This window comes from Carassius gibelio, chromosome A25 (assembly GCF_023724105.1).
Source record: "Carassius gibelio isolate Cgi1373 ecotype wild population from Czech Republic chromosome A25, carGib1.2-hapl.c, whole genome shotgun sequence".
Taxonomy (NCBI): Eukaryota; Metazoa; Chordata; class Actinopteri; order Cypriniformes; family Cyprinidae; genus Carassius; species Carassius gibelio.
In genome coordinates this window covers 9,295,820-9,308,853 of record NC_068395.1, presented here as the reverse complement: position 1 = coordinate 9,308,853, position 13,034 = coordinate 9,295,820, and the positions used below count along the sequence as shown (strand labels likewise).

General features: G+C 34.3%; 1 protein-coding gene across 1 annotated transcript in view; it reads left to right on the top strand.

The window, feature by feature from the left end:
- Positions 1–13,034, top strand: part of LOC127946684 (dedicator of cytokinesis protein 4-like) — a 65,685-nt gene that overhangs the window by 15,611 nt on the left and 37,040 nt on the right. The window contains exons 5-12 of the mRNA XM_052543397.1: positions 9–105; positions 2,682–2,830; positions 4,245–4,329; positions 6,145–6,296; positions 7,210–7,291; positions 9,972–10,032; positions 10,666–10,798; positions 11,275–11,363. Coding sequence (XP_052399357.1) covers positions 9–105; positions 2,682–2,830; positions 4,245–4,329; positions 6,145–6,296; positions 7,210–7,291; positions 9,972–10,032; positions 10,666–10,798; positions 11,275–11,363 — 848 coding nt within the window. The remainder of the gene's footprint in view (positions 1–8; positions 106–2,681; positions 2,831–4,244; positions 4,330–6,144; positions 6,297–7,209; positions 7,292–9,971; positions 10,033–10,665; positions 10,799–11,274; positions 11,364–13,034) is intronic.

The following is a 13,034-nucleotide window of genomic DNA, read 5'->3' as shown; positions in this document are numbered from 1 at the left end:
CCCTGCAGGCAGTTTGAGACGGTCATTCCCACTGAGGACTCGGTCATTACAGAGATAACTATGACCTTGAGAGACTGGGGTACGATGTGGAAACAGCTCTACATGGTAAATATCACTCTTTGTGTGGCACTGAACAAATGCTATTGCTTTAACTGTGGATATTTCATTTGTAATTTTATATATATATATATATATATATATATATATATATATATATATATATATATATATATATATAATTGTAACGATATTAAAACTCCATATACATCGGGAAGAAGGAGGCGGGAACCGGCGCACAATCAAAACATTTTAATAATTCAAAAATAAACACAAAACAGCACACCAGCCCCTCACGGATGACTGGTGCGCTCAAAATAAAAAGCAAACACATAAAATAATGTCCCAGGCCTGGTACTCTCTCGTCCTTCACTATAGCACGCTCCAGTTTTATATCCTTCCATCTCCTACGTGGGACTCGATACCAGCGGTGGGGCGCAGGTGCAGCTCATCTTCAATCACTACACCTGGCCTCACTCCTCGTTCCCACGCCTCTCGGCCCCGCCCCACTCGCCACAATATTATATATATATATTTTTTTTTTTTTATCAGTCTTGACAATGATATGTGAGTTAATCAGAAATAAATATTTTTACATTCTAAGCCTTTGGAAAACCTGGAAATATGATTGAACTTTTAAACTGTTGTCTCCATGCCTGAAGAAATCAATTAAAAAAAATTGACTTTTTGTAAAAAGAAACATTGAAAAACTGTAAAAATCTGACCAGGAAACACAGCATTTTCCAAAACTGTATTTTGCATTATTTCCTAAAAATAAATAAATATTACTGCTTAAAAGTTTGGGGTCTGAACGATTTCTTTTTTTTTTTTTTTTTTTTTAATTAAGGCTTTTATTTAGCAAGGTAGCATTAAATTGATCAAAACTACAGTAAAGACTTTTATAATGTTACCAGACATTAGAAATAAAAAGCTGTTATTTTGAACATTCTATTTATCAAAGAATTCTAAAAAAGATCGATATATAGATAGATAGATAGATATGTAAATATATACAAATATAAAATACAATATATTAAAATTATATATTAATATATATATATATATATATATATATATAAAATAGAGATTGACGAAATATCGATTTAACGATATTTTCCCCGATATTTAAGCATTTTACCATAATCGGATATTGGTTTTGTAATATTGGATTAACAGTGTTCTGAGAATTGCATGCTGGATTGCCATTGCAGCGTATCTGAGGGGAAATGGACAACAACAAAGGCGTTGCTTTGTGAAAATAAGTTTATAATTGGAACAGTTTGTTTTAGCTGATCTGATGATCTGAATGAGAGAGAGAGAGAGAGAGAGAGAGAGAAAGAAAGATGCAGAGCAGGGTGACGCAAGGAACAGGATTGAAAACCACTGCTTTAGAAGACTAAATATATATCATATATGCACATACAGCTGCTGGTCATATAATTAGAATATCATCAAAAAGTTGATTTATTTCACTAATTCCGTTTAAAAAGTGAAACTGATTATTATATAGATTGATTATTTTATATAGATTTTCTATGGGGTTAAGGTCAGGCGAGTTTGCTGGCCAATTAAGAACAGGGATAACATGGTCCTTAAACCAGGTATTGGTAGCTTTGGCACTGTTTGCAGGTGCCAAGTCCTGTTGGAAAAAGAAATCTGCATCTTCATAAAGTTGGTCAGCATCAGGAAGCATGAAGTGCTCTAAAACTTCCTGCTATACGGCTGCGTTGACCTTGGACCTCAGAAAACACAGTGGACCAACACCAGCAGATGACATGGCACCGCAAACCCTCACTGACTGTGGAAACTTTACACTGGACCTCAAGCAACATGAATTGTGTGCCTCTCCTCTCTTCCTCCAGACTCTGGGACCCTGATTTCCGAAGGAAATGCAAAATTTGCTTTCATCAGAGAACATAACTTTGGACCACTCAGCAGCAGTCCTGTCCTTTTTGAAGCGAGACGCTTCTGACTCTGTCTGTTGTTCAAGAGTGGCTTGACACAAGGAATGCGACAGCTGAAACCCATGTCTTGCATACGTCTGTGCGTAGTGGTTCTTGAAGCACTGACTCCAGCTGCAGTCCACTCTTTGTGTATCTCCCCCACATTTTTTTATGGATTTTGTTTCACAATCCTCTCCAGGGTGCAGTTATCCCCATTGCTTGTACACTTTTTTTCTACCACATCTTTTCCTTCCTTTCGTCTCTCTATTAATGTTCTTAGACACAGAGCTCTGTGAACAGCCAGCCTCTTTTGCAATGACATTTTCTGTCTTGCCCTCCTTGTGCAAGGTTTTTTTTTTTTTGTACTATTCAAAATTGATGTAAAAGTTGTTAAATGAGTTACTAACCTTGACAATTTTTTATCTCTTTATTTTATTTTTTTTGATTGATTGATAAATGCAATTTTACATTGTGATTATTTTTAACCATTGCATTGTAAAAAAAAAAAAGAAAGTTGACTATTTTGGTTTTATTTAACCAAAGACACATTTTTTTCATTTAGTGCTTGGTAAGATTTGAAAACGGTTTCTGCCAAAACTTTTTTTTAATTGCTAATTTAATTTGAAAAAATATAAACATACTTTCTCTGTCACCCACTCGTGTTTTTCCTGTCTCTTTCAGAGAAATGAAGGGGATCTTTTTCACAGGCTGTGGCACGTGATGAATGAGATATTGGAGCTGCGGCAGCAGGTTCTGGTGGGCCACCTCACTCACGACCGCTTGAGTGACATCAAACAGCACATCACGGCACGACTGGACTGGGGAAACGAGTGAGTTATACAGTTACTGTACTGGTTCTTGTGAAATCATTCAGTTTGATTCATTTATGCCATTTGAGTTGGGCTTTCCTGTCTTTGCCACATTGTTTTTTTCATGTTTTGTGCAGTACACATAAAAACAGTGGGTGGAACGCAGTGGAGGGGACAGTGATGATGAGTTGCAGGCAAATGCTGGCCAATCTGTCAGCCATGTGTTTGAATGTTTATATGTGGTTTTTCTCTCTAAAAAAATAAGTCGCAGATGGTAGTAACGAGTGGGACGTGTTACATATAGGTTTTTTTGTGTCTTTCAGTATATAGTCGTTTTTTTGGAGTCTTTACAATGAAATTGATTATTCACACATTAGATTCATGCTTTGTGAATGTTACTGCAGATTGTTCTCTGAAAATTATTTGGGTTTTTGTTGTATATAGGAACCTATGAGTTCCAAAATGTGGACGGAATCATGGAATCCAGTCATAATAATGGAATTTACTGTGTAAAGTGGAATGTCACAGAATTTGGCAAAATTTGGATGAATAAAACAAAAGTCAAGGTGATATTTATGTGATATTGTAAGGAATATCGCACAAAATCATATTATTTTTCGTCCATGTTTTGATTTTAAAACCTCTGTTGTGCAGCACTTTATTTGCCAAAAATGAGAGAAATCAAAAATTAAAGAAATATTTCCAATTTCATTGATTACATTTTATAAGACTAATTAAACTTGTAAAGTTTTTTGATAATAAATGTGTATACATTTATATATTTGTGTATTGTGTGTGTAAAATTTAAATGGTAAACTCAGTATTTTAGAAAAATTAAAACATTAAATTAGCTATCATTTGTGAATTGTTTCAGAAATTATTACATTGTTGAAGTTTGATGACTTCAGTTGATTAGACATCGAATAAAATTTAATTAAACCATTAAAACATAATAAATAAATAAATAAAAAACAGAAAACATGGAATTTGGGAAAAAATAAAATGGAATTTATGGAAAAAATAAAGCCCGATATTAATAACAACAAAGACAAAAACTGTTGGTTAAATAAAAACAGTGTAATAATTTGTAAAATAAAATAATGACAGCAAAATAAACATAAATCTGTGGTTATGGCACATTTAAGGGGGTTTCTAATAATTATGATTTATGTGATTAATTATAATAAATTAGATACATTTAATATAATGTAATTGAATGAATAATTAAAAATAAATAAAACAATACTTTACATAATTTTTTAATATATTTTATTATTTATAAATTTAATATTTCAACAATAATAATAATAATAATAATAAAGATCAATATTTTGTAACATTATTTAATATAAAAATGTTTATAAAAACAAAATGCAAAAAAATATGAGAACCATAGTGAGATCATAGAATCAAAATGTGTTTTTGTGTATGACAGACAGCTGGGTTTGGATTTGGTGCCCAGGAGGGACTTCAGCATGGTGGACCCTGATGAGATCAGCATCACAGAGCTGTATCGGCTGGTGGGTAGTCATACAGTCATACATTCACGCTCACGTACACGCATACACACACACACACATTCGTATTACCCATGAGTCACCTCACCTCCCTCCTCTGCCACCCTTATTCTTTGCTGTGTTACTATGGCAACTGCAGCTCGACCCGACGCTAGGGCTCTCTCTCAAATGCTTCGTCCTCTGTTTCAACAAAGAGACACACACACAAACACACATACACACACCTCCAGTCGCCTGTGCATAGGGAAATGATAGTAATTAAGGACAATAGAGAAATGCTAAATGGCGCATTAACAGGCTGTTTGCAAACTGCAGAGACACTTCATGCATGCAGTTTCCTGCCCTTATAATTTGGCATGCACACAGCATCATTGGCACAATCGGTTCATTGGTACAACAGTAGCCGCCTACTGCAGACATAAGCAGCTGCCTACTAAGGGAACAACCCAGATGACATGGAACTGATATGGAATTTTTAATTTTCCAATTTTCCAGTTTTAATAAAAATTCCAATTAATTAAATATTATTAATAATATAATATAATAAAAAAATATATATATATATTGTTGTTTTATTAGATTTTTTTTCTTTATTATTTTTTTTTAAACTTTTTTTTTGTACTTAAAAATGAATATTAATTTAATTATTTTAAATACATTACTGCTGTTTTATAACTATACTGCTCATTAAATATACATAGCACACACATTTTTATTAGATATTGTTATTAATTATTATTTTATTTATTTTTTATAATTTTTGATAGTATAAACAAATATACAGTACATAGATATATATACATATATACAGTATATAATATATTTAATTTAAATACTGTTGTTTTATAACTATACATCTCAGTATTAAATATACATAGCACAAACAAATTTGGGATACAATAGAAAGTTATAAAATAGTCAGAAAATATAATAGTTTTACATTTTTATTTTTATTTATTATTAATTTTTAAATTATTTTTATGGTACTGAATGAATAATAGTATGCATGTGTATATATATCTATGCATGTGTATATCTGTCTCTGTGTGTGTGGGTGTGGGTGTGTGTGTGTTTAAATCATAGATAATTGCATTATTGGAATTGCATTCTCTGCATTAGAATTCGGTCAGAACAAAAGCAACTTAGCAGGCAGCATTATTAAGTTAAGCTTTTGTATCAGGAGAGCATCTGTGATGTCTTAAAATGTTGCCTAGCTCACTAGATCTTTGAAAGACATCTAGTGAGTCAGTATCAATATAGTCTGAATTCACCAAATTATCTGGCTTTTTCTCTCAGCTGCAGGCCTGACCACATGTGTCCCAGTTTCCACTGGTCCATGGGTGGGCAGAGGTGTGGGGATAGGGGTTAAAAGAAGGAAGGATGGAAACAAAAGAGAACAAGATGTGGGTGTGGATATACTAGATTAGAGTGAGTGTTTAAAGAGAGGATAGAAGGAAGTGAGGGCAGGGCAGGGCGCAAGCGAAACAAAACACAAAATTTACCAAACATCAATTTAGCGTCCCTAGGGTTAAGGATCTTTCTTTTCAGAAGGACACAGGAAGGGTCTAAATCTTAAAGATGAAACCACAGTGTTGGGCGCAGTTTAAATGATCTGTTATTACATTATCTAATGGAATAATGTACTTCGTTATAATTTGATGTGGTTTATAGCGAATAAATACATACAAGCAGTATTGCATGATTTTTATTTATGTATTTTTACACACTGCTAGTGGTGGTTAGATGGGCTGCTGTTAGAAAATTTTGAGTGATCTTGTTGTAAATGCCTTCTATTATATTTTGGGTTGTTTGGAATAGATGGAGAGACGTCATCGAAGACGTGAGGCTCCCCCGCAGGCCAGTATGCACCACCTGTTCCTTCAGATGAAGAGCATGATGAGTTCAAACCTGGGGGAGGAGCTGGAAGTCTTCTACTTTGTCTATGACAGCAGGGAAATGCGACCAATCAGGTGCCATCTCTGACCCCAGACACCCAATTTCAAGTGTTAAACTGACTGAAGTGTGATTAAAGCACACAAAATGAAGAATCTGTCATTATTTAATCATTCTCACGTCGTTTAAACCTATGTGGCATTCTTTCTTGCAACCAAAGCAAGTGGCGTCCAGTGTTGTCTTGTTTTCATTGTTTGAATATCTCCTTGCATACTTAAATACATTGTTGTTAACCATTTGATTTTGGTTATCAAAAAGGTTATAAGTTTAAATGGAATAAAAGGCTGTCATGTTGACTACTCCCTAAGTTGCCCGTCAGATCCGGCAATCAAGACCCCCAAAAAACTTCAATCTGGCCACGATTTCATTAATTATGAATCACAATTTTCCTTCTAGCTGTCTGAAAGATGTCTCCAACCCCAACCAGTCATCCGTCAGTGTATTTACCTTGAGTATATATGTATGACGGTATCAGACTATTACGTTGATCGCGGCACTATTGGGAACTAATATTCTTAAATTCAATTCGGCTGTGACGTCATTGCATACGTTTACAGCTCTCCATCCGACATACATCAGCCTGAGGGATGTTTCAAATCCACGACGGAACTACGGCCTTGATGTGTTTGTTGAATTTTTCATTGGTTTTTGTCTCTCTTTCTCTCTTTCCTTCTCTCTCGGCGCTCATGTTAGGGGGTTTGCTGTTCAGGAACCCCTTCTCGTTTTAAATTATTCAGAACGAGTGATGCCCCAGGGCTCTTAGTAAAAGTGAAGGAGAATTCGAGGAGATACCGAGCCTCAATGGGCCTCTCCTTGTAATTACCTAGCTCTAGTGTCAGAGGAGACACTACACACCGGTCTTACTGTGTTTCCTTATGGTTCATGCTGTGTCTGTGATGAACTTGACCATCTCTCTTTTTTTCTGTGCAGTGAGAGGTTCTTTGTGCGCCTCAATAAGCAAGGGCTACCAAAGTCTCCAGAGAAGACTGAGAGGCAGTGTACACTCTTTGTTGTAAGTTTGGACCTTTTCAGCGTGCACCAAGGCCATGTCCTTGGTCCTTTTTGAAGGCATTGAATAAATCTGGTGTTGTTGTTGATAAATAGTTTCCTAAGTGGAACACATATCCTTGACTGAAAATATATAAAATATTGTTTAATATTTCTTTTCATTTGAAAGTTTTAACTTTAAATGCGAAGACATTTTTATTTTTTTGGAAATCTGAGCAAGTTTTGAAGAATATAAAATAGCGAAATTTTAGATGTTTGTTTTCGCAACAGTTAACATTTGTAAATATCTTGAGTAGGACAGTAATGGGGGTAGAATTATTATTTGTATTTAAGTTTCACAAACATAAATTAAATTAGACATATATTTATATTCTTCAAGCACACTTTTGCCTGGCATTTATTTGTTAATCGCGTCCTGTGCATTTAAAGATCGCTGGGTGCATTTGTGGATTTTGGGACAATTTTAAAGTCAAGACGCACACCAATCCACAAATGTATGGACTCCATGCACCGACTACTCAAGCCAATCATATAACCGCTACCCTTGATGACCAATCGTAGCATGTTCTCGCTATAACCAATTACATTTTGTTTTACAATCAGGGTGGGAGCAGATTCATTCTAGGGTTTTTTATATTTCCATCAGGATCAGTGAATGAGGATAAACTCAGGATTATACACAATTTATGATCATTCACAAATCCCGAACATCATCAGTAATACCCTCCCGACGCGTCCAAAGCAAATAGAAATCTATTGCGATGCTGTTTACACTGGACGAGGCGTGACACGATGAACGACAAATGATTCGCACATTTGCTTTGATGCATCCAGCTGCAGTTATAGCTGTTGCAGCACAGTGGGACAGCAAGCAGAGACATGACGTAAGACATGGCATGGCTTTTATTTAGCCTTTTAAAGCTCAATCACGGTAACAAATATAGGGCATAATAACACATATACCGGTAATATTAATTAAAATCCAAAATGACCATTTGGGAACTGTCACTGCAGCATGTAGTACTGGAGTTTTGCAAGTGGACAATGTAAATACAAACCTTTTTTGGATGCTGTTAAGTAACTTTTACAATCAAACTAGTAAGTCTGATACATATGAAATATTTTTTGCGTGATCAAGTGTTTTAACCAATAAATATCTCTTGTCTTACATTTATATCCATTTATTTTCAACACAACTGCATCACATTTAAAATAGAACCAACCTATATTTTTTCCTCCCCAAACAATGGTAATAACTTTGTAACACTTTTAATTAATGTTTGAAAATATTATTTCTAATGCTATATGCATCGTTAGATCCACATAGCTGCTCATATCCATATCCATCTCATCCAAACTGCTTCACTGAAAAACTGGAAAACGCTGGCTGTTGTGTGACGCAATTTAACCTATTACACAAACTCGCATGTTTATCAAGAGGTTGAATCCAGTAATTTATTAGTCAGTTACTTATTACGCTTTTCTTTCCATCTTCAATGAAGCTTCCATAACACGCTTGTAAACAAAATCATGTAGTTTTACATCAAAAAATGTAAAAAAATTTTTACATCTTTTACCATATACATTTTTATGACCCCTGTGTTCCTGTAGCTCAATTGGTAGCGCAAGGTTGGGGGTTCGATACCCAGAGAACACATGATATGTAAAAATTGATAGCCTGAATGCACTGGATAAAAGCGTCTGCTAAATGCATAAATTTAATTTTATTTCCTATTTGAGCCAATGCATATTATGAATGAAGATATTTCAGGAAGAGACTGCCCTTTTTGTAATGCAAAATGTGATTGGTTATAGCGAGAACGTGCTATGATTGGTGGGTGGAGTCCATGCATATGTGGATTGTCAGCTTCTTGATGCTAGAAATGTTTCAACGTCCACAAATGCACAGCCAGCGATCCACAGATGCGTGCAATGATCTACAAATGTACAGGACGTGATTCACAAATGAATGGCAGGCAAAATTATTTGTGTTCATTATTTGTAGATCTCATTCTATTTATTTGTCTATGTAAATTGTTTTTGTAAATCTCAATTGTTTTGTATTTGGGGATCATAATCTATTTATTTGGAATAATGCAACAATTCTTCCCCCAAAGACTGTCAGTTGATTTAGAATTGTAATCAAATTTATTATATTTAATACTGAGTTATTAAACACATTCATTTCAATTAATCACTATTTTCTGTGAAAAGCCCCAAAATTTAGATTCCACTTTGTGGCAAACGTGTAGATCATTGAAAAAAGTGCCTTTGGAAGTCAAAATATTGTTTTGTCTCGCTGTTTATCAGGATTTCAGGAAATCCTTTGTTTGTTCTCTTTTTTTTTTGTTCTTTTGTTTGTTGTTTTTTAGTTCATTTGTTTGTTCTTTTTTTTGTTCTTTTGTTTGTTGTTTGTTAGTTCTTTTGTTTTGTTAGATCTTTAATTTTTAGTTTTTAAATTTTTTATGTTTGTTTTGCTAGTTCTTTTTATTTTATTTTTATTTTGTTGCAGTTTATTGGATTGCACTGTTTTTGTTTATTTAATGGCAATAAATGAACGTCAAATCAATATTTTGTATTTAATCTTTTAAATAGTTACTTTTAAACAGCGTAGGTTTAGAGAAATGTTTGGTGCATGGAACCTAGTAAATATTGCTCAATAAAACAATTTGTCTTTTTTTAAGGATTTGGGAAGTAGCGATCTTCGCAAAGATGTGTATGTTGTAGCTCATATTTTTAGAATAGGTAAGAGCTGTTGGATGCACATGAATTTTCTCGCCGTGTGACCTGTCATAACGCCTTAGTGAGCCTGTCATTGGTGTCATATGGAATTCACAATTTGATAGTGCACTCCTTGATAGTGCTTTAATTCACAGATTACGTCAAATGTATAAGTCAGTAGTTGTGGGAGCATTATATGGGCTGAATGACAGGCCACTTCAAGTCAGTTGTGACCAAGATGGTGTCTTTGTCTGTAAACGTCACCTTTGTGTCTGTGTAGCTTACATGCATGATCTGCACTGGTACAGTTTCTGTGATATTGCAATATAGATTAATGCTCAGTTGCATGTATGTAATTCATGTCACAGTGGATTGGGAAGTGTTCGTTGTCTAACAGTTGTTGGTATATGTCTATTTTGTGTTTCAAGCGTCATTATAAAGACATAAGTGTTAATTATTCTGCCATATAAGCTACATAAGAGTTTCTGGGTAAGACATGGCTGTAATACTTGTCACATGTTGCATTATGTCTAGCTTGTGACTGTGTTATGTGTTCTTTGAGGCAGAATAAGAAAATTTGTGTTACATTTGTTTGTATTAGCGTATGTATTTATTCTCATTAAAGCAGTGTGTGAGCCTCAACTTGTGTGTGCACAGGGCGAATGGTCGCAGGTGAGAAGAAGAGTGTGAGTAACACACAGTACAAGCGTCCATATGGTTGTGCCGTGATTAGCGTGGCTGACCTCTTAACAGCTGACTTCAAGGACGATCATTTGCTGAAGATCTACTCGTGAGTATCGCCCCCCTTTCTGTTTTGAGTGACTTTATAAGGCTAATTAATGTACAATACATTTTCACCTTATTGAGAAATATATATAGAGAAAGAGAGAGAGAGAGAGAAAGAGAGAGAAAGTGAGAGAGTGTGTATTTTAAATGTTTAATTTAATATAAATCATTATCTAGAACTAATCACTTTTATCACGTTTGATGTTAAATGTCTTTATTTCGGTTTTACCTACTCAAGTTTATATCACAAACAATGTTAAAACCTAAATCTCATATTTACGAAATTGAAAGATAAGGAAGGACTATGAAAAAAGTGCATTATAATTATAACTGTATTCACAGTTTTCCTTCATTTCATATTACCAAGAAAATCATCATAAATGCAGTACATTGTGATTGTGATGATGGTCAAATATATCACACAGCGCCTAGTTAACTGATTGTAATATCTATCAAACTTATGGCATATTATGTTCACAGATGTAACGCAGAGAGCGAGTGGTACCAAATCCACGACAGTATTATCCGGAAGGTCGGCTCACGATACAGCCATATTGGGACAAATACAGGTAGGACTCTCAAACATTATTTAATATAGCTTGTCTTCATGAAGGGCTTGTTCAACAAACAATTAAAATACTATAAGTAGGAACAAAATCTCATGTCATTCCAAAACCGTACGACTTTGTTTCTTTCTATCTACAAAAGGAGCATTTCAATCTGTTCCTCACATAGTTTTCATACAACTTACGAAGGCTATAACGCACAGAATGTCCATTTGTAGCAGAAATTTCCCTTTAAAGAACATTTTGTCTGTCATAGCAGCAGTGTTCTTCTGAAAATGTCAAACCAACTGATTTATTTAGTTGATGTATTCAAATCGTACAAAGCCATGCTGCAGAATTTCCTTTCTTCATGCTCTTTAGATATAAATAGCAGAACTCTTTTCAGAGAAATGCTGAGGTCTCTCCTAGCAACAGGTTCTGAGTAGCAGAAGAAGCCTGCAGTCAGAGCTTACGGCAGTGTGTATTCAACAGAGAGAACGTTTATTTAAGTGCTTTTGTTTTTATGACATCTACATGACCCAAAAAGAGGCTTGGCCACTTTAATAAGAACAGCATTTCAAGAAGACCTTTGAACCACGCATATTTTAGGTTGGACATTTGTCATAATTAATATAATGCGTGTTAATAGCTAATTATTGTCATTTATAAAAGTGGTGGTGTCTTTTATTTGCAGTTGATTGATTGAAGGCGAAGTGTTTAATTCCTGTGCGCCAAATCAGCTTGAACAACTTTCTTTATACATTTTCTGAAGAAAATGTGAACGGTGTTTATCTGTGTTGTTGTGGCTAGTTGCCAGGACACTCTTGTGCAGTTGCTAAGGTTTACTGAGAGGATTTAAAGATCGCAAACCCGACATCCCGGAGCTGTTGTGTGTTCCAGTCTGACTAACAAAACATATCACCATATCATCTTGAATAGTGAAATGAAATCCCTTCCTTGAGATAATTTGTTCTTATTTTATTACTGACAGTTCACTTTACTTTAATAATGCTTGACCTTTATTAGTTATGCTACTAGTTTTTGCTGTGGTGTAAATAAAGTACTTGAAGTTTTTTTAAAATAATTATATATATTTTTTTTTTCTTTTTTTGCTCCTTCAAAAAGATGATCCAAATTATGAGATCTGTGTTCCGTTGGACCCCTACACTCTTTGTCTTGTTATTTGGAGAAAACATACAATCACTGAAGCTTTTGATCATGCTGATTTTGTCTTTGAAATTCAGCAGATATCTTTTTATTCAGGCTAGTTAAATTCATTTTGGGCTATCAAAATCTGAAGAATGCCTCCCTGATGGGGCAGTATGTAATAGTGTTTGTTAGGTGATTGTTTACTGGCCTAAATTAAAAACACCCCAACTCTTTGATATTCTTGAGACTATTTTTATTTAATTTAATTTTTATGTGCTATATTCATATAGTATTTTTATTGTATATTATTATTATTTTTTTTTATTTATGTTTTTTAGCTTTGCTTTTTTTTTGTAACAATATTTTCATTTATGAGCAAAATTATTATTTTATTTTTTTTGCCTTTTGTTTTGGTTTGACTTTGGATTGTTTTTTGATTTGCTCGCCTTTGCTTTGTTCTTTTATTTGTTTTATGGCTTGGTTTTGTTTTTTTGTTTTGCTTGACTTTTACTTCTTTGTTTTGTTTTGCTTGGCTTTGTTTTGTTG